Here is a 21,652-nt window from a genome sequence, read left to right as displayed (position 1 = left end):
TCTAGTATTTTTTGACTGGAACTTGTTGATGGTCTTGTTAATGCGTCCACAAATCATTCCTACTTTGGTTATCACATGCCAATAGTAATTTTCTTGCTATAAAATGAAAATGACTCTAATAACATGCTAAGTAAAGGAAGGGCCTCTGAATAGGAGAACTGTCCATCCAGTAAGACCACCAAGGGTAACTCCTGAGCTTTTGCTTCTTTCATTCGACATTCAGTGAAGATCAATCACTTGTATGACCTTGCCTGTAACCCTCCACTCGTGCCACATGTAGAGTGTGTGACCCACCATATTATCCAGGAAGTGGGCCACCTGGTTTCCTTGCTGCTCTGCTGGGACCTCCAAGAGTACAAAGTCCTGCCTGTCTTCTGGCACAGCTACCCTCAGGGCTGATTTGGACCATGCATGGCCCTGTGGAAGGATCACTCTTGCCATTGTCACTTGGAGCAAGGTTTTGGCCTATCCATGCAGCAAGTCTTTGTAAGTATTTTCCAAGTGAGTTAGAGGTGGCAAAGAGCCCACTTCGGAGCGTAGAGGCATACAGTCACTAAAGAACCCATACATTCACTAAGGTTGCCTGCACTGTACCCATAAGCTCTGCCCATGAGGTCTCCAGTGTTGGTGCCACACATGGGAGGTAATTCTTCAACTAGAACTGTGCAAATAAGTGTGACAACACTCCTCCCCAAGTATGCCTGGAAACTTTGGCGCACTTGCAGCTAAATGGTGCAAGTAATCCTACCCAGATGGCATTCTTCATCGGTAACGAGGCTCAGTGAGATCGTATAGCAGGGTCAATAAGTAGATTGGACATCCAGCTGAAGAGTGATTGAAAAGAGCCCACAGAGAGCAGGCATCCTCTCGGCCTTCTGGAGAAAGTGGAGGAAGGGATGTCACAACACAGGTGAAGAGAAAACTGGCGTTAGAAATGAAAAAACCTGTTTCTTTAAAGTTCATGGAAATTTGAATGCCTTTCAAATTAACATAGCATCAAACCTCAGCACAGTAAAAGACACGTGGTGGTGACACATCAGGCTGGTAAATGTACCAGAGAGCCAGGAGAAGACCAAGACGTGAAATAAAATCAGTGGCTCCAACATCCAGTCAAATGCAGTCACATTTACTGTTAGCTGAGCTGGTTGGGAGTCTGTGGGCCGAACCACTCAAGCCGACTAGTGTAAGGTGACCATGGAAACGGGATGGGGCCAAGGATTTGAGCAGCCAGTAGGACTGTGGCTGAAACTCTACACACCCAATAACCCCAGGGCTTGGGCAGTCACTGTGGACTGAATGGTGCCCTTCTGTGTGGGAGCAAGGGGAATGGTGGCAGGGTGGTAATACAACAGGAGTAGTGACAGCAGTGATTTTGGAGGTGGAGGGATTGGGGTTGGAGGGAACATTAGAGGGTGGAGAAATGGGGCTGTGACAGCAGGGGCCAGATTAGGAGCTGGAGAAGCCAAAGGCAGGATTAGAAGTGGGGGCAAGGGAGAAGATAATTCATGTTGGAAGTATTTGTTTGGAGTTGGTCCCATTCCTACCCCCACCAGCACCCCCAAATGATAAACAAGTATTGAAGCCTTCCAAGCAAAAGAGATACAGGCAGAAAATTGGGAGCTAGGCCTGGATTGGATAGAGGGATTGGGTGGAGCAAGGGAAGGTTCAGCAAAACGATTACGCAAATGCAAGCAGTCGTCAGCCCACACTTCACACAATTAAAGAGGTCTGAAGGGTTTACAACATACATTTGAATGGCCCTGCAAATCTCTTCAGTTGTCTTGCCAGCCTTGCGCAGCGTAATGGCGAGATTCTTTGCTCGGTTGGCTTCGAGCAGCGTCACTTTACTCAGTGCTTTCTGCGCACTTTTGCTTTTCTGACAGGAGATTTCAATGGAGGGTCCCTGGGCTTTCGTCTTGAAGAGGTCTTCAAATTCATCCAGGTCAAGCTCCTACAGCACAAAGTGATTGGATAAATACCTTAATTATTATTTCACACGCAGTGGTCTCCCCTGTTCACAGGCAATCTCTTTTGTAATCTGAGCCTCCCTATCCTTAAATTCTCCTCAGGACATATGGCCAGCTTTCTTCACTCTCTCTATCACTGAAACTCTAAGGCACCTTCACTGCTCCAGCTTAGTAGATGACTCTAATAACTTCTCCTTTGTGCAAGACACTCTGTCCTTTTGTGGCATTTCTCCTGCTTCCACTCCCACTGCGTCCATCTCCCTCAAAAAATTTGAAGGAAGTACCAGGATCGGGTAGAGGGCAGACTGCGGAGATGTTTGCTGTTTGGAGAGTGTTGACTGGGCACAGGACTAGGCTGCGTGGAAGTTGGAACCTGCCTGGTGGGAAATTGGGCCTGTGGAAGGGAAGGCAAATGAGCAAATAACAGTATAGGAGCTTGAGAACATGAGAGAGGGATATAGGGATGCCTAGATTAGAGGGTGGTGGTAAGGACAGAAGGTGATGGCATTAGGATGGAAGAAACATGGGCTTGGAATTTAGCTCTGAGTAGGCCGGAAGTTGTGGATGTAGCACCCTACGCCTGAGGCTGAGCTTTTCAGAATTGCTTGCAGTTGGCTAGGAAACAGAATCTTAGGGTTTAGGCTGGGAATGAGCAAGGCAGCGGCATAGAAAGACAGGGCTCAAACTTAGAGGAGGGATTGGGGTTTGGGCAAAAACATTACCAAGGCCTAGATAAGGAGAAACATGGAAGTTGCCTGATCAAAACTGCCAGGAGGAAGACAATGAGATCCTTGGGAGAGGAGCTCTGACACAGAGAGCACAACATGGGCCCAGAAGGCAGAGCTGAGAAAGTAGGAAAAGGACAATGGAAGGAGGAGCATGGCAGCATAAACAAGTAGAAGGTGGTTTGAATAGAGCACAGTCTCAGAGTAAAGGGACATGACTTTAGAATAGAGATGAGGAGGAATTCCTTCAATCAGAGGGTTAGGAATCTGAAGATTTCATTGCATAGAGGGCTGTGGAGACCAAGTCATTGGGTGTACTGAAGGCAGAGATTGATAGGTTCTTGATTGATAAGGGGGGTTAAGGGTTATCAGGGGGAGAATGGGATTGGGAAAAAAATCAGCCATGATTGAATGGTGGAGGAAACACACTAAGCCCATTGATTTAATAATGCTCCTATATCTTACAGTTTTATATTCTAATTAACAATGTTACAGGCTCACTCCACAATGATAGCCCCAAGCACTCAGACTGGAGTGAGATTCATGTGCAGTTGATGGTTTAAAGCAATTAATATTCACACGCTGGCTCAGTTTCTTTTCTTGGTTTCATTTTACATTCTACCCCTCAAGACTCCCACCCAAACCTGCTAGTGAGGGGTCGGGTGGGGGTGGGGGGGATGTGCAGTTAATAAGAAGCCATCTTAATTGCTCATCTCATTAACCTGGTTTCTACTATACGTAAGCAAAAAAATTCTGGAAGAACTCAGCCAGTTAAGCAGCCTCTGTGGAAAGAGAAACAGTTAGTGTTTCAGGTCAAAGGCCCTTCATTAGAACTGAGAACGAGAGAAATATGAAGGGTCTTTGACCTGAAGCATTAATTTGTTTCTCTTTCCACAGTTGCTGCCATGACTGAATTCTTCCTGCATTTGTTTTTGTTTCAGATTCCATCACCTGCAGTTTTATTAGCTTCTACCGTGCTTGTGGGTGCGGTTAAAGTAATGTCACAGATTGTGGTTGGATATTCTAAACTAAGCTCAACCTGATCAAGGCATTCACATTTCACTTTGGCTGAAGTTAGACATTCTTCCACTATATGCACTCTGGGCTGAGTATGTTCGTGAGTGTAGATCCCCAGTTGAAAACACCTCCCCAACATTCAGTTCCCTCCATTTCAAATGAATCAAATGTGTAGGAGAGAACCAGTGCCTGATGTCCTTGCACAGATGTATCATTGGTAATCAAAGAATGTTCTTTCTTCCAGTGTGTGTAAGCCTGGTTTAGCTCTGAATAGATGTCAGGAATTGCATGATGTCTCCCAGCAACCCAAAAGCGATGCCCCTTCTACCAACCAACTCTGGAAAATGCTGCTAAATATCTCAAGCAGCTGCAAGTTCTAGCTCTTCATCCATTCTGAGCCAATCTTGCCAGAGATACAGTTGCAATATCTTTCTTGCTGCACTTTAATCTCATTGTCCTCTTTGCTCCTATGGCTCCCATCGTCCTTTTACATGGCTTAAAAATCAACATCTAGCCAAAGTATCAAACCCACGTGGAACAATCCTTGGGCTATCAAGGTTGATGGTCTAGACAGGGGAGCAGAATAAACGGGGAAAGTGACTACTGTCCAAAAGAGCAATGAAGATTGAACAAAGTCAACTATAACAACCATAACGAAAGATGATTTGACTCAAGGCATTAATTCTGATTCCACAGATGCTGCCTGACCTGCTGAGGGTTACCAGCATTTGCTGTTTTGATTTCAGACTCAACATGCACATCGTATTACTCAGTAGGGCCAGGCAGGGACAATGGTGAACAAGCATTTGTCCCAGGCCTCTTGCTCAGTTCTTATGGCTCGACTTAACTTGCATCCCATGGTCTCATCTGCACCACAGGGATGGTGAGGGGGAAAGCACACAAGTCAATCACCCAGCTTACCTCTAATATCTTTTCATCATCAATTTCAGTGAAGACAGTCCCGTTGATCTGGTTGGGTTTTAGTGCCATCCAGTTAAATACTGGCAAACGGAACTTTGTTTTAATTGGTTTCTTGATCCGGATGGCTGAAAGGAGAAATGGAAACACTTGGCTCAGATCAAAGCACTAGCTTTGGGTTAGTGCTTATATATGCTGGACAACCCAAAACTTTGTCCCAGGTCAGAAATGGCTAATACAAGAGGGCATAATGTTAAAGCGACTGGAGGGAAGTGTAGGAGGGATGTCAGGGGTAAGTTCTTTACACAGAGAGTGCTGGGTGCGTGGATTGTCCAGCCAGATGTGGTGGTAGAGGTAGATTGCATTCAAGAAACTCTTAGATAGGTACATGGATAATAGAACAATGAAGGGCTATGTAGGAAAGAAGGGTTAGATTGATCTTAGAGGAGGTTAAAAGGTCAGAACAGCCTTTAACATACTCTAAGAACAATCTAACCCTTCCATGTTCTGTGCTATAATGTTCTATGTTCTCACTCCTGAGTCAGAAGGTGCAGGATTCAAATTCCACTTGGGATAATATCTGCAAATGTAGACCAGAACTCTAGCTCACAATTCTGAATGTCCCAATGAGATACCCATCCCTGGAGTGTGTGGGTTTACTGTGCCTCATTGAGAGCACATTAAACCCTGATACCATGTAGAACCTAGCCACCCCGTACACTGCGTGGTGTAAAGTTGATCAGGGGCATAGAATGGGAACTCACATCAAGGCCTGTCAATTCCATCCGCTCCTTTACACTGTTCTCTAAAGGATGTACACAACACTAATTATACAAAGGTGCCTGGTGCGTGAGGTCTGGAATAGACAGGTGCAATGTCACCTGTAATGGGGAAGGAAAAAAGACTGGATGCATTTCTGGAAATCCAGCAATGTTCCTACCAACCTACACACAGAATAAAAAGAAATGGACATTCTCACCCATCTGGCCTATGCCACTACATACTGGTCCCATCTATTCTTCTACCATTACGTCATTGGCTTTGGTGGGTTTCATCAAGCAACTTCCTCCAAAATGTGGGAACTGGCTCTTTATAATGTGGGTTGAGTTGAGGTGTACCATACCCTGACAAGCTCTGTGTAAAAATATTTGCGCCTTTTATGTTTCTAGCACTAGTACATTTTTTTCCCCATGTTACTTATTCATAATACAAATCTCTTAACATAACCCCTCTCAAGTACTTCCACCATGAATGTTCCCTCTTAAAGTTCATGCAGAGCTCTAGTTCTTTCATTGGAAGTTCTGCAATATTGGGCATACAGGCCAAGTACTTTAAGGTGCATCAAAGAGCCTTCCTCCTGACAAGTAAACTACTGACTGGGTGATCATCTGACCAAGAGGTCATTTGGCCCTCTGAGCCACTTCTACCATTCAACTGCTGTTCCATGTGCTAATTCTATACCCTCGTTTCCCCCATGTTGCTATTAAATTGGTTAACAAAAATAGCCTTTAAAATTAACATCGGATTTGACATAATTGCCATCTGTGGAAGGGAGTTTCAAATTTCTACCACCTTCTGTGTGTAGAAGTGCTGTCTAACTACATCCTAAACCCTGGCTCTGACTTTCAGGCTCTGTCCCCTAGTCTTAGACCTTGTGACCAGTGGAAATGGTTTCTTTCTGCCTGCCCAGTCTGGCCCCCTCTATAACTTAAAAATTTGATCAAACCTCTCTCTAAATTTCAGAGAATATAACTTCACTTTAAGCCCTAAAAGCAGAGTGGCTGAAAGGACACAAAATTGTTCAGGCTACATTATTTTAATGGAAATCTCTCAGAGTTGTTCCCAGATGGTGTTCCATGTCCAACCATGAATGGAAAAGAAAGGAAAGGGAAATTACTCAAGCAACAGCAACCTTTTGAGAAGAGGCAGATAGAGGGATTTAAGGAGGAAATTGCTGAGTTTAAGACTTTGGTAGCCAGAGGCACAATAGCAATTGAAGAAAATTAAGAGGCCAGAGTTTTGGGTGGGAAGGTGGTAGGTGGTTAAAGTTTATTAAGGCTGGTTGGACTAGAAGAGGTTACAGTTAAGGTCCAGTACATAATGGGTTAAGCCCACCTAACAACAGAGCACATCTACATGAAACACTGTCTACACCACCCAGACCATGCTCTTTTCTCACTGCTGCCTTCATGTAGAAGGTACAGGTGCCTCAGGACTGACACCACCACCAGGTTCAAAAACAGTCACAACCCCTCAACCATCCGGCTCCTGAACAAAAGAGGATAATTACACTCATCTGTTGAGATGTTCCCACAACCAATGATCTCACTTTAAGGACTCTTTATCTTGTTATTTCACGCTCTCGTTATTTATTTATATTTGTATTTCAACAGTTTGTTGTCTTCTATGCTCTTGCTCTTTCATTGATCCTGTTTACAGTTACTATTCTATAGATTTGTTGAGTAAGCCCAGAGGAAAATTAATCTCCAGTTTGTATGTGGTGACATGTATGTACTTTGATAATATATTTTACTTTGAACTTTGAACTTTATTGAACTTTGATAAGGAGAGACAGCAGTTTCAGGAAACAAGGAAATTAGATGATAACGGCAAGAAATATTATCTTGCTGCAGCAACCACAATTATCAGTTAAGTGAAATAGAAAGAGCACATGTCATGTCAAACAGCAGAACACGGCACAGATAGGCCTGCTTTCACCACATCTTCTATTTTCTCATTGCTTCATAAAATACAAAGACCATTACCTGATAATCCATGGCTAAGAATCACTGATACAGAGCTACCAGGTAATGGAGGAGCTGCAGGTGGTGGAGGAGGCACTGGTGGGGCTTGACCTGTAGAAAGAGATTCAGAGTTTATTCCATATATTACATTAATTAAAATTCCCCAGTTGCAGCGGTGGGGTTCAATCATTAGTCCAGACCCTTGAATGACTGGTCAAGTAACCTAACTGCTGTGCACTCATACAAGTGGTTAGATCAGGAGGAATGCAAGTGGGATCACCAAGATGCCTGCCAATTCCCATCTGACTGACAACCCCCTCCCCGCACCACCTGTACTGTCCCAATGCCCAGTTTGAGGCAGTGTGGAGGGGCACCTTGAAATGCCAATGATGAGGAGGCCTACTCGACACAATACTCATGCGAGCAGCTTAGGGTAATCTTAGGAATCTGGTCCTACATAGTGAGGCATTAGTAAAGCTGCAAAAATCGACTTGGAAAATGGGTGCAACCATCAGGAAAAGCTGGTGCTCTTTTCTATATTTTCAGATTTCTTTATGCAATAAAAAAAGAAGTCAGTCTATGCCAGCTCAAAGAGCAATCCCATTTCCGTTAACTTTGTCCTATAGCCTATATTCCACATGTTCAATCAACACCCCACCCCCCCCAGACTCTACCACTCACCCAACTATACTAGAGACAATCTACAACGGACAACTAACTACCAATCCGCATGTCCTTGGGAGGTGGGAGGAGACTGGAGCACCGAGGGGAAAGCCCAAATCGTCACAGGGAGAACATGCAGACTCCACATAAACATCACCAGAGGTCATGATTAAACCCAAGTTGCTGGAGCTGTGAATCAGCAGCCATACTAGCTGCACCACTGTGCCAGGAGAGAGATAGCTGACCAAGTAGGGATTAACATTATGAAAAGGTTCCCGGACCCTAACTTCAGATGCATTCCTGGCCCACAGTGTGGACTGACCTCGCAAGCAGGGTACACGTTCTCATTCTTTTCATGCCTCTGGAGTAAGTTTGAAGTGGAGCTTTGGGTGGATCCACAGACTCTAAATCAGCAGATACCAAGGGCACAATGCAATCAGTCTACTATTAGGAAAATGGCAAAGTTTCCTCCCATTCATTAACCAGGGCAGAGGAGATGTCCTGTTCTGTCCCTGTGTGCATATATTCTTCCCTCTTTGGGATTAATTAAAATCCTTTGGGATTTCCTACTGCAGCTTCCATGCCGCATCTGACCCCTTCCAACTCTTCAGCTGAAGTCAAAAGATATATCAAGTCATATTTTCCAGCAGTCCAATCAGATTGCAATTCATTAGCAAAGGCAAATAAAAATGAGGTAGGGACAAGCAGAACGGCCATTGTGTGAGTGGACCAGCATTGGAGTGGGAAGACTTTGGCTCATCAGGCTTTGGGCCAGGTAAGTATCTGGTAAATTACTTATTCTTTAATCTTCCTCTGTTAGCACATAGAGCAGTGAGGATGGCTCCAGGACATGAGTTGTGTTCTTTGTGTGAGATAGAGTCATAGAACCATAAAAAGTACAGCGTAGAAACAGTCCCTTCAGCCCATCTATTCTGTGCCAAACCATTTAAACTGCCTACTCCCATCAAGATGTGGGAATTCTGGGATACCGCCAACCTCCAGGATAACCACATCTGCAACAGGTGCAACTCCTCAATGAACTGGATCACAGCTCAATGACCTTCGGCTCATACGGGAGAATGAGGGAGGTGATGAACAGGAGCTACAGGGAGGTAGTTACACCTAGGTTGCAGGAGGCAGGTAACCGGGTGACAGTCAGGAGAGGGAAAGGAAATGTGTAGCCAGTGCAGAATATTCCCTGTGCTGCAGTGATAGGGTCTCTGGCAATGAATCTGGCTGTGGCTCAGAAGGGAAGGGGGAGAGGAGGACTGCTTGATGGTGATAGGCAATTCCATAGTTAGAGGAGAAGACACGAGTCTTTGGACATGATAGAGATACCCAGGTGTTATGTAGCCTCCCAGGTGCCAGGGTCAGAGACATCTCAGATTGGGTCCACAGCGTTCTAAAGGGGGAGGGTGATCAGCCAGAAGTCTTGGTGCACATTGGCATCAATGATACAGGTAGGAAAAGGGAGGAGATCCTGAAGAGCGAATTTAGGGAACCAGGTAGAAAGCTGAAAAGCAGGATCGCCAGGGTGGTGATCTCCAGATTGCTGCCTGTGCCAAGTGCCAGTGAGGGTAAGAACAGGATGACTTGGCAGATGAATGTATAACTGTGGAACTGGTGCAGGAGAGAGGGTTTCTGATTTCTGCATCATTGGGATCTCTTCTGTGGAAGGTATGACCTGTACAAAAGGGGCAGACTACATCTGACCAATATCCTCGTGGACAGGCTTTCTAGAACTTTTGGGGAGGGTTTAAACTAATTTGGCAGGGAGATGGGAATGCAGTGATAAGATTGAGGATGGGTAGATGATATACAACTAAATGCAGTGTGTAGTGAGACTAAGGAAGGATAGGCAGATGTTAAGGGAACGCTGCAGTCAGTGAGATGAGTTAAAGTGTAACGGAAAATCAAAAAGGGTGATGAACACAGGACTGAGGGGTGTTATATTTGAATGCACACAGTATATGAAATAAGGTGGATGATCTTGTAGCGCAGTTAGAGATTGGCAGGTATGATGTGTGGGCATCACTGAGGCGTGGCTGAAAGAGGATCAGAGTTGGGAGCTTAACATCCAAGGATACACGTTGTATCGAAAGGGCAGGCAGGTGGGCGGGGTGGGGGGGGGGGGTTGCATGGCCCTGTTAGTAAAAAATGAAATCAAACCCTTAGAAAGAGGTAACATAGGATCAGAAGATGTAGAATCATTGTGGTTAGAGTTAAGAAACTACAAGGGATAAAAAGATTCTGTTGGGAGTTATATACAGGCCTCCCAACAGTAGCTGGGATGTGGACCACAGATTACAACAAGAAATAGAAAAGACATGTCAAAAGGACAATGTTATGATAGTCATGGGGGATTTCAGTATGCAGGTTAGTGCTAACTTTGAATCCCAAGAGAGAGAAGTTGTAGAATGCCTACAAGATGACTTTTTAGAGCAGCTCATGGTTGAACCCACTAGGAGATCAGCTATTCTGTGTTGGGTGTTGTGTAATGAACCGGATTTGATTTGGGAACTTAAGGTAAAGGAACCCTAAGGAGGCAGTGAACATATTATGATAGAATTCAGCCTGCAGTTTGAGGGGGAGAAGTTAAAGTCAGATGTATCAGTATTACAGTGGAGTAAAGGGAATTACAGAGGCATGAGAGAAAAGCTGGTCAGAGTTGATTGGAAGGGGACACTGGCAGGAATGATGGCAGAGCAGCAATGGCTGGAGTTTCTGGGAGCAATATGGAAGGTGCAGTACAGATACATCCCAAAAAAGTAGTAGCATTCTAAAGGCAGGATGACACAACCATGGCTGACAAAGGAAGTCAACGCCAACATGAAACCAAAAGAGAGGGCATGTAATAGAGCAAAAATAAGTAGGATGTTAGAGGATTGGGAAGCTTTCAAAAACCATCTGATGGCAACTAGAAAAGTCACAAGGAGTGAAAAGATGAAATATTAAGTTAAGCTAGCAAATAATGTCAAAGAGGATACAAAAAGATTTTTCAGATATATAAAGTGTAAAAGAGAGGTGAGAGTGGATATTGGACTGCTGGAAAATGACACTGGAGGGGTAGTAATGGGGGACAAAGAAATGCCGAACGAACTGAATAAGTATTTTGCAACAGTCTTCACTGTGGCAGACACCAGCAGTATGCTGGATGTTTGAGAGTGTCAAGGGGCAGAAAGGAGTGTAGTTGCTATTATGAGGGAGAAGGTTCTTGGGAAACTGAAAGGTCTGAAGGTAGACAAGTCACCTAGATCATATGGTCTACACTCCAAGGTTCTGAAAGAGGAAGCTGAAGAGATTGTGGAGACATTAATAATGATCTTTCAAGATCTTGCTAGATTCTGGCTTGAATCTGGAGGACTGGAAAATTGCAGATATCACTCCACTCTTCAAGAATGGAGGGAGGCAGAAGAAAGAAAACTATAGGCCATTTAGCCTGACCTCAGTGGTTGGGAAGATGTTAGAGTCGATTTTTAAAGATAAGGTTTCAGGGTACTTGGAGGCACATAATAAAATAGGCTAAAGTCAGCATGGTTTCCTTAAGAGAAAATCTTGTCTGAAAAATCTGTTGGAATTTTTTGAGGAAATGACACAAGTAGGATAGACAAAGGAGAATCGGTGGATGTTGTGTACTTGGAATTTTAAAAGGCCTTTGACAAGGAGCTGTGTGTAAGGCTGATTACCAAGATAAGACAGGAAAGATACTAGCATGGATAGAGGATTGGCTGATTGGCAGGAGCCAAAGAGTGGGAATAAAGGGAGCCTTTTCTGATTGGCTGTCAGTGACTAGTGGTGTTCCACAAGGGTCGGTACCGGGAACACTTTACGTGGAACGTCAATGATTTGGATGCTGGAATTGATGGCATTGTGGCCAAATTTGCAGATGATAGGAAGATAACTGGAGGGGCAGGTAGTGATAAGGAAGCAGGGAGTTTGCAGAAGGACTTGGACAGATTAGGAGAATGGGCAAAGAAGTGGCAGATGGAATACTGTGTCAGGAAGTGAATGGTTATGCACTTTGGTAGAAGGAGTAAAGGTGTAGACTATTTTCTAAACAGGGAGAAAATTCAAAAATCAGAGGTGCAAAGGGACATGGGAGTCCTCGTGTAGAATTCCCTAAAGGTTAACTTGCAGGTTGAGTCGGTGGTGAGGAAGGCAAATGTAATGTTAGCATTCATTTCCAGAGGATTATCACCTCCCCATGGGTCCCCCCCCTCCTTCCCTTTCTCCTATGGTCCACTCTCCTCTCCTATCAGATTCCTTCCTCTCCAGCCCTTTATCTTCCCTACCCACTTGGCTTCATCTATTGCCTTCTAGCTATCCTCCTTCCCCTTCCCCCACCTTTTTATTCTGGTGTCTTCCCCCTTCCTTTCCAGTCCTGAAGATGTGTATCGGGCCGAAACATCGGCTGTTTATTCCATAGATGCTGCCTGACTTACTGAGTTCCTCCAGCATTTTGTGTGTTTTGCCAAGGCAAATGCAATGTTAGCATTAATTTCGAGAGGACTAAAATATAAAGACAAAGATATACTGCTGAGGCTTTATATGGCATTGGCGAGGCCTCACTTGGAGCATTGGGACCAATTTTGGGTTCTTTATCTGAGAACAGATGTGCTGATATTGGAGAGGGTTCAAAGAAGGTTCACAAAACTGATTCCAGGATTGAAAAGCTTATCATATGAAGAGGATTTGATGGCTCTGGGCCTATACTTGTTTGAATTTAGAAGAATGCGGGGGGGGGAATCTCATTGAAACCTATCAAATGTTAGAAAGTTTAGTGGATGTGGAGAGGATGTTTCCTATAGCTAGGGAGTCTAGGACCAGAGGGCACCACCTCAGAATAGAGGGAAATTCATTTAGAATAAAGATGAAGAAGAATTTCTTCAACCAAAGTGTGCTGAACCTATAGAATTTGTTGCCACAGTCGGCTGTGGAGGCTAAGTCATTGAGTATATTCAAAGCGGAGGTTGATAGGTTCTTGATAAGTCAGGGCGTGAAAGGTTAAAGGGAGAAGGCAGGATAATAGGGTTGAGAGGAAAATGGATCAGCCAAGATCAAATGGCAGAGCAAGTTTGATGGGCTGAATGGCCTAATTCTGTTCCCATTTTTTATGGTCTTAATTAGTTAAGAATGCAAATTAGGTAATTATTTAAGTAAGTGCTGGGTATTGACTCTGACATTGCTGAACTGATCTCATCATAGTGATGTGTAGCGGTAAGGCAGAGATATGGTACCTTCATATTTCTCAGAGGACAGGGGCACTGATGACATCCAGACTTACTGAGTTTGAAAACTAATTTCAGGCAGATTGTAGGCAAGCATCAGAAGCTGCCATGCCCCACAACCTAATGCATGCTTTGGAAAGGGCAAGGTAGATTATGTGGCTTTTGGGAGGAATTTAAGTGAAGAGAAAAGATTAAAGACGGGGGGGGGGGGGGTAATAAAGGGAAGACTTCAAGGTAAGGGGGTTGAAGTTGCCGGGACCATGAAGGGAATCTCAGGAAATGTTTACCATGATGAAGTTTCAAATCCCAGGGGTTCTCGGGATTAATAAAGGAGCAAAGTGGAGTGCCCTGGCATCCTGTTACACTAAAGATTTAACAGAATCAGGTAGTGTGCTGAGACTGAAACAATGCTGGTGGAAGAGACAATTAGTGCAGTCATGGAGAGCAAGAGTTGATATACAGTAGATGGCAGACAAATATGTAACGGATTAGGAACCAAGTAGGTCACTCACTACATTTAATATGATCTGTGTGTAACCTCGACTCTACATTCCTGTTTACTCAGAATGATCTTCCTTATTAAAGTTTCCTCCCCGGTTGTCAAATCACCTGAGATAGAGCTAGGCCATTATCTGACTATGTGCTGTAAGACTGTGTAGTCCATGCTCAAAAGTTTGTTTCTCTTTGAAAACTGAGTGAGGGTAAATATTGACTGGGAGAACAAGTTGAGATCACTGAGACTCAATCAGATGAGCTAGGGGGCTGGGCATTAACAATGCAGGGAAGTGGGAGTCTTAAAGGAAATTTAGAAGTTTGCCCTACAATTCCTAATACACTTCCACGCTTTCTACTTTCTTTGACAGACTTCTACAGATGTAGAGTGGCGAGCATTCCGGCTGGTTGCAGCATGACCTGGTGTGGGAGCTCCAAAACACGGGAATACAGAGCCTGGTAGACTCAGGCAGCTTCATCATGGGTACAGCTCTCCCCACCGTCGAGGACATCTTCGAAAGGTGATCTCTTAGGAAAGCGACACCCATCGTCAGGGCCTCTCACCATCTGGGACATGCCCTCTTCTCAACACTCCAATCAGGCAGGAAGTGCAGGAGCCTGAAGTCCTGTACCTCAAGGTTCAGCAACAGCTTCTTCCGACTGCCATCAGGTTCTTGAACTGACCTGAAAGGCCCTAACAGTACCTCAGATTATATTCCCCCCTACTTGCACTAATGTTATTTTTATTTTCTCATATATTATTTATTTATAATTTATGCTTCAGTTTACAGTATGTTAACTCATGTTTGTCTTTTTTTTAATGTACTATGCTGCTGCCACAAAAAGATAAATTTCATTGCAATTATACTCTGCGCCTGTACGTCCATGAGAATAAATTTGAACTTGAACTCTATTGCCAAATCATACAGCAACCCTTTGACTCAAGTGACAGGTGTTCCGCCCTAGGTAGCCAATGACCTAATCTAATCTTGTGCTCCAATGTCACCAATCAAATGGGTCTAACATTGTATCAAAATTGGAATCAGAGTTATTATCACTGACATACAGTATATATGTATTGTGAAACTTGTGTACAAATGAGAAGAGGACACGTCCCAGGCGGAGGGGTCCTTATTGACGTGTGACGCCTTTTTTGAGGCATTATCTTTTGAAGATGTCCTCGACGATGGGGGAGCTGATGCTTGTGATGGAGCTGGCTGAGTTTACAACACTCTGCAGCTTTTTCCGATCCTGTGATTGGCCCCTCCATACCTGATGGTAATGCAACCAGCTGGAATACTCCCCACAGTAGTAGGCAGCCATCAATCGCAGGGGATGATGGGTTTGTGCCTCTGGTGGACTGTGTCCTCTCCAGGGCGCAAGCCTGGGCGGGAAGATTTGAAGAACCGGCTGTTGCCCATGCAGTGGGTTACCCCTCTCCACGTCACTGATGTAGTCTAAGGGAAGGGCAAGCACTGATACAGCTTGGCACCAGTGTCATCACAGAGGTTGCCAGAGTGAAGCTGTAAACAATATCAAACTGCCTTAGGGACCCCGGCTCCGGATTTCTTCCTTGGGGTTCACTCCCGAAGCCTTTCCCATGAGTGGGTATGGCCGCAAGGCAGCAGAGGTTTAAAATCAGAGTTTTCCTTCTCCCAGGTGGGCTGCCCTCCAAGGCTGTTGAGCCCCACCTGCCCACAGTACAGTTGTAGAAACTTGCGAGTCTTCGGTGACATACCAAATCACTCAAGCCCTAAATGAAATATAGCCTTTGGTGTGCCTTCTTCATAATTGCATCAATACGTTGGGCCCAGAATAGATGTTCAGAGACGGTGATGCCATGGAACTTGAAACTGCTCACTCTTTTCACTGCTGACCCCTTTGGTATGTGTGATCCCTCGACTTTCCCCTTCCTGAAGTCCACAATCAATTCCTTGGTCTTACTGACGTTGAGTGCAAGGTTGTTGTTCTGACACCACTAAATTAGACAATCTATCTCACTCCCATACACCTCAGTGAATCAACTAAGCCATGCCGCCCTGGTTTAGCTGGCAGCATTGCACCCAGAAAAGGCAGGGGTCCATGGGTATATGCAGTTTTCTGTGGGATAGGAGACCTGGAAGTTTCAAATCTCATGGGGTAAGAATGGACCACTTCAACTCCAGCAATCAGCAGCCCCACATAACTTCAGGACACACTCCACCCACTTGGTTTCTGCGAATGGTAAGCACCCAACTTTACCTGGTAGTGGTGGGGCTATTGGTGGTGGAGGAGGGGTTGGGGGCGCGGACGATGCAGGAATGCTTCGGCTCAGATCCGAATCCATGGAAGATCGAGACAGAGTGATTGGATCTCCATCTGGGCAATCCCCAGTGGACCCATGCTGCAGGTCGGCCATTTGCCTCCCCAGGTGAAACTGCCGTTGGAAAGCCTCCTCCTTCTCTTTGATCATCTTTCGCAAGGTGTGCACCTGGCTGCTGGCATCTTTGTAGGTCTCCTGTCAGGATATAAAGGTGTCAAAGGTTACGGGGAGAGGGCAGGAGAATGGCACGGCAAACTTGATGGGCTGAGTGGCCCAATTATGCTCCTATGTATGTCTTGTGGTCTTACAGTTGACATGAATGGCAAACTGCAGTCAAACCATATCTGGTGGCTAACCTACTGCATCTGTCCAAGAGCAGATCCTCCCCATCCAGAGGTGGTAAGTGGTCTATGCAAGCCACCTGGTCAATGATAACCAGCCAGGAGCTGAAAAAGTGGAGTGCCCTTAACCCAATTTCTGACCAGCCAGTGTTAATTCATTAAAAGGCTCCAGGCTCTGGTACGGAGAACTGTATCAAAGATTGTGAATTTAAATGTATTCATTCACAGAGCGTGGACATCACTGACGTTGGGAGTGATTCATTTCCTCTTCTAATTGCCTCTGAACTAAGGAGGCAGTACAGAGTCTATCACATGGGTTGGTCTGGGTGATGAGGCCAGATTTCCCTCCCTGGACAACATGAATGAACTAGAGTGGTTTCATGCTTGCCATTATGGAGTCCAACCTCATTTTTATTTGAAATTCCAGATTTATTTATTTAATTATTTAAGGTAGTTCCCCAGTTGAAATGGTGGGATTTGGACTCGCCCTCAGCATCAGCAATCCAGGTTTCTGGTAACCTACATCCAAAGGACCTACTTTTGAAGCCCAGGTTTTTATTGAAACTTACAGTATACCATCTATGGTACAAGGAGCCCTAACCATCACAAAGAAAGTAATCATGAACTTACATGTTCAGCCATTAATTAGCTCATATATTCCCTTAAAGGTTTGTGCAATTCTGTTGCCCTCACTGGAAACTGAAGGCAAGTGCAAGTCAGTCCTCAGAACGACAGCTATTGCTCTGTACAAGCTTGCTGTCTCTGGTAAACTGAGATTTCAGCAGCCCGCTGACCCTGCCCAATCCCAGCCAGCAGGCCGTACCTTAATCGTTGCCAGTTCGTTATCTCGATGGAGTAACTGCTTTTCCAGTTCTGCCACCCTCATCATGTTTTCATTCTCCAGTTCCTGCAGCTTCTCTGTTAACTGGGTTGAAAGATAAGAGTTTCAATCCATATGAAACAAACCCGTTCCCAGAATGGCCATGTTACTTGCCGGATGTCCAGTTGTAACTACTTAAGATACAATTCAGCTGAAAGCACAGATCCTGACATTCTAGATGGTTAAAAGTGCCACTACAACAGGATTTTCTTACCAGTGTATCTGGTCTACCTCCAGATAAACATTTAAATTGCATTCCCAGAAAGTCTTAAGGTGGAACATAGGAATGGTGTATTATGGACCCAATAAGTCCTCATTACTAGCAAGGGATATTGGTATAGATTTCCCACAGGTAACATAAATAAAACATAGGTACCACTAAAGCTGCCAGCAATGACACTAAGGCTGCAGTAATATAATGTGGTCAACCCCTCCAGGGCTGGAAATCCAGAGCAACACACAAAATGCTGGGGGAATTCAGCAGGCAGCATCCATGGAGAGGAGTAAACTGACACTTCGGGCCAAGACCCTTCACCAGGACTAGAAAGGAAGGGGGAAGATGCTAGAATAAGAAGGTGGGGGGGGGGGGTAAGAGAAGCACAAGTGGGAAGGTGATGGATAAAGCAATTTATATGTAGGTTTTGGCTAGTCCAAACTATCGCTCCCCACCCTAGTTCCAACTGCAAACCAACCCATGATGCCTGATCTGTGATGTTCCCAACCCTAGTTCCAGCTACACATCGACTATTGATAATTCACTGCTTGGCAGCATAAGAAAGTAAATGCATCTGACTTCAGAGGCCAGGACTCTGTATATTGTGTGGAATCACACAATATAGTGTACACCAGAACATCCAGCAAAACATGGCAGACCTTTAAATAAGCAGATCCATAAAGAACACGTCAGTGACTACTGAGGACTTAGTATAGTAACAAGCCACGGATAACGTATCTGTAATTCTACATCTCACTGTGGGAATCGCCTCTGCAGAATCATAAGCAAGGGAAGCATAAGCAAATCTATTTTTTATCCTTCAGAGGGTTTCCCTCTGCTTTAAAGATTTATCATCTGTAAGCTTATAGGCATAATAGGCAAGCTTCTTAGAACAGTGAGTGCATAATTTTGTTCCTGATGGAAAGTTGTGGGCAGAAGTTCCCATCCTAAAAAGCCAGTGACAATAATCAGTCTGTTATGACTTTATATGGGAGATGGTATGAGACGAGAACACAACTGAGCTGCAACCAGTTACTTCACATCTTCCTATCTGTTTGCCAAATCATAGTGTTTGCCTGACTCCGCACTTAGTTTTAAATGATCAAATTTCAAACCCCAGTGAGCTCAAAAAAAGACAATTAATCTCCTATTACCTACTTTTATGCTGTCCCAACCCAAATCTCACCTATCATCACAATCTTATGCCAAAGTCACAAGATTGAGTCTTCAAGTCTCACTTTACCAGAGTGGAGAAGTCAACTGGCCTCCTCCTGTGCCTAATGTGTATGTTTGTAAATAGCTCATGATAGGAATTAGTCCACTATGTCTTTATATGGGAGATGGTAAGAGGCCAGAGCAGGACATAGCTACAAATAATTGCTTCACAGAATCACACTTAGATAGCGCTCTGTTATTGGTGCCAAATTTTGGAAGAGACTTAAACTGAAGCCCCACCTGCCTTCGCCAGCACGCAAACTGATTCAATTTGAGTTGACGCTTTCACCGCAACGAAAACTGCCAGATTGTCACGCATAAGGGAGAAGGGTCAGAGAACAAGGTCACAAAGAATTCACTCACGTGCGACATGTGCTCTTCCAGTTCATCTACCTTCTCCAAGGCTGCATTCTTGGTTTCGGCATCCTCGAGTAGACCACCCACATCAAACACGTTATCCAGGTACGCCTGGATCTGAACCTGGAGCTTATCGCTCTCCGTGTGCTTCGATTTCTGAGGTGGGGTGGAAGCCAATTGAAACCATTATTAGGGATGCAATAACAGGCTGTAATGCTCTCTGACTTCCAAAGCAGGAGTGAAAGGGTGATAATGCCATTGATATTGTGTGGAATAAGGAAGGCTGATTTAAAGGGCTTCGAGGTTGTGTTGAGCATAAGGGAATTTTCCACCCTTACATATCTGGTCATTTTGGAGTCTCTGCACAAAAGAAAGACTTCAAACTGCTTGAATTTGAGTGTAAACTAACAATCTGCCATTCTTGGAAGCAACATGCTATCTTTTTGAGCATGCCTTCAGCGGGACATCTTACAGGACTATTTAATGGATTTCATAGCTTGATTATGGTCATGGTTTATCTCCTGTATTTCCTCATGATATAGGAAATAACCATTTGGCTCATGGAATCTATGCCAACTCACAGAACAATCCCAACATTCCCATTCCTCCACTTAGTTCCCAGTAACCTATTCTCTCTCACATTCTCATCAACTCCCCTAATTCTCCTGCCTTCTACACATTAGGGACAGTTACAGGTGTCAATTAACCTACCAACCTTTAAGTCTGGAATGTGGGAGGAAATGGGAAAACCCAGGGAAAGCCACATGGCTAAAGGGAGAATGAGGAAACTCCACACAGATAGCACCTGAGGTCAGGATCGTACTTAGGTCACTGGAGCTGCAAGACAACACAAGGTTTATCACACAGACTGGTGAGTATGCTGCCTGGGGTGGTGGTAGAGGCTGATACAATAGGGACATTTAGGAATTTCTTCAATAGCTACATGGATGATAGAAAAATGAAGGTTTATGTAGGAAGGAAGGGTTAGATTGATTGTAGAGTAGGATAAAATGTCAGCACAACATCATGGGCTAAAGGTCCTTTATTGTGCTTTAATGTTCTATGTTCTACTTTCTTAACAGCTCTACCAGCTGCATCACTAAGTGATAATAAAAAATGATTATGGTCTCTCTCAGTTTCCTGACCTTAGGAGCTAGCTGCTGCTGATCTCTACCACATTCCACAGTTTGCTGCTCACTGCTGCATTAAGAAGGTCACACAGACTCCATGCTCAAGGAGAAGAGACTTCATCTACTTGTCCCTCAGCACACGGGAGCAGGAGAATGGGCACAGAGATTCACCTCCATTGCAATTACCCCAGTGTACACACATGCAGAGATTGCACGTCCTTACAGAGATCTCCATGGCAACCACTCCCAAGGAGCACTAGAAGATCATCACCTCTTTGCACACTGGGCTCTGTCCTGGTCCCTCAGATTCCCTGGGAACACTCTTCCATTTGCCAGCTTGTCCCAGTCCCTCTGATTCCCTAGGAACACTCCTCCATTTGCCAGCTCGTCCCAGTCCCTCTGATTCCCTAGGAACACTCCTCCATTTGCCAGCTTGTCCCAGTCCCTCTGATTCCCTAGGAACACTCCTCCATTCTCCTACCATCACTGCAGCATCCACCCATTCAGCAGCAGCACTCTTGTGTAGCTGGTACCGTGGTGTCCCTTTAAGAGCTGGCTGCAGTGACAACATTTGCTGGTCTACATGCTGGCAGCTGTGAGAACATTAACAGCAAACACTCTGCTGAAATGGTCAGTGTCAGTGTGATGTTACCCTGGGAAATCTACAGCATTGTTCACTGAACTTCGCAATACAAAACTTCACTTTTTATATGACCTTCGTAAACAGCATTAGCATGACCCACAACCCTACTTTAGTCTGGAACAATTTCCAGCCTCAAATATTTTATTTGTTGAACTTATCCTAAAATCCTTTGATCAACGTTTCCAGCAAGACATTTGGATTCAAGGCAAAATACTCAGAACGTAACTATGCTGGAGCAATGTTTAGAAATGCTGGCCATTCCCCAGGGGATGGTGCTTCTATATATCACCAAGTGAACTGCACCAGATTAACTAACACACTGGGACAAAAAATTTCCAAAGCGAGGGTTTAAGGTAAGAAAGGACATTATAAAACTGGACGACAAGACCTATTGTGCAAGGAATTGGGATTATTAACACTTTTTCTGTATAAACACTGTGAGGAGTCCCAAATAATGGCTATACTATACAAGGAATGTTTAAGCACTACAATTATGGGGAGCAGCTAATTCTCAATCTGCATGAAACACTGATTTGATGCCAATGCTGTCATTTTGGAACTTTGCTCCAGATTTGAGACTACTGTCCTCTTCAGCAGTCACTGGCACAACCCTGTCTCCTTCAGAGGATTTGGATGCACAGGCAGCCCGTGTCCCTCTGCTCCCCTCTTGCTGTCTCTGGGCCACATTGTCCCCCACACAGGGAAGAGCACGACTGTGAACCTTGCAACGTGTTTGGGGGATTGGCCTCTCGCGGTTGGATGTCCGGCCATGCGTGTGAGCTGTGGCATGAGGTTTGCAGAAGGACTGGGTCTGCA

The 21,652-nt window shown here is 44.7% G+C and overlaps 1 protein-coding gene across 5 annotated transcripts in view; it reads right to left on the bottom strand.

The window, feature by feature from the left end:
- LOC140741182 (formin-like protein 3) overlaps window positions 1-21,652 on the bottom strand; it is a 174,168-nt gene that overhangs the window by 35,870 nt on the left and 116,646 nt on the right. For all 5 annotated transcript variants that reach the window (XR_012102021.1, XR_012102020.1, XM_073071057.1 and 2 more), the window contains 6 exons: window positions 19,070-19,219; window positions 17,221-17,322; window positions 15,996-16,251; window positions 7,393-7,482; window positions 4,631-4,755; window positions 1,749-1,951 (listed from right to left, as the gene is read on the bottom strand). Coding sequence is in view for 3 of the 5 variants with exons in the window: in XM_073071057.1 (XP_072927158.1) it covers window positions 1,749-1,951; window positions 4,631-4,755; window positions 7,393-7,482; window positions 15,996-16,251; window positions 17,221-17,322; window positions 19,070-19,219 (926 nt within the window). In the remaining 2 variants the exon portion in view is untranslated. The remainder of the gene's footprint in view (window positions 1-1,748; window positions 1,952-4,630; window positions 4,756-7,392; window positions 7,483-15,995; window positions 16,252-17,220; window positions 17,323-19,069; window positions 19,220-21,652) is intronic.

This window comes from Hemitrygon akajei, chromosome 18 (assembly GCF_048418815.1).
Source record: "Hemitrygon akajei chromosome 18, sHemAka1.3, whole genome shotgun sequence".
Lineage (NCBI taxonomy): Eukaryota > Metazoa > Chordata > Chondrichthyes > Myliobatiformes > Dasyatidae > Hemitrygon > Hemitrygon akajei.
This window is presented reverse-complemented; position numbering and strand designations above follow the sequence as displayed.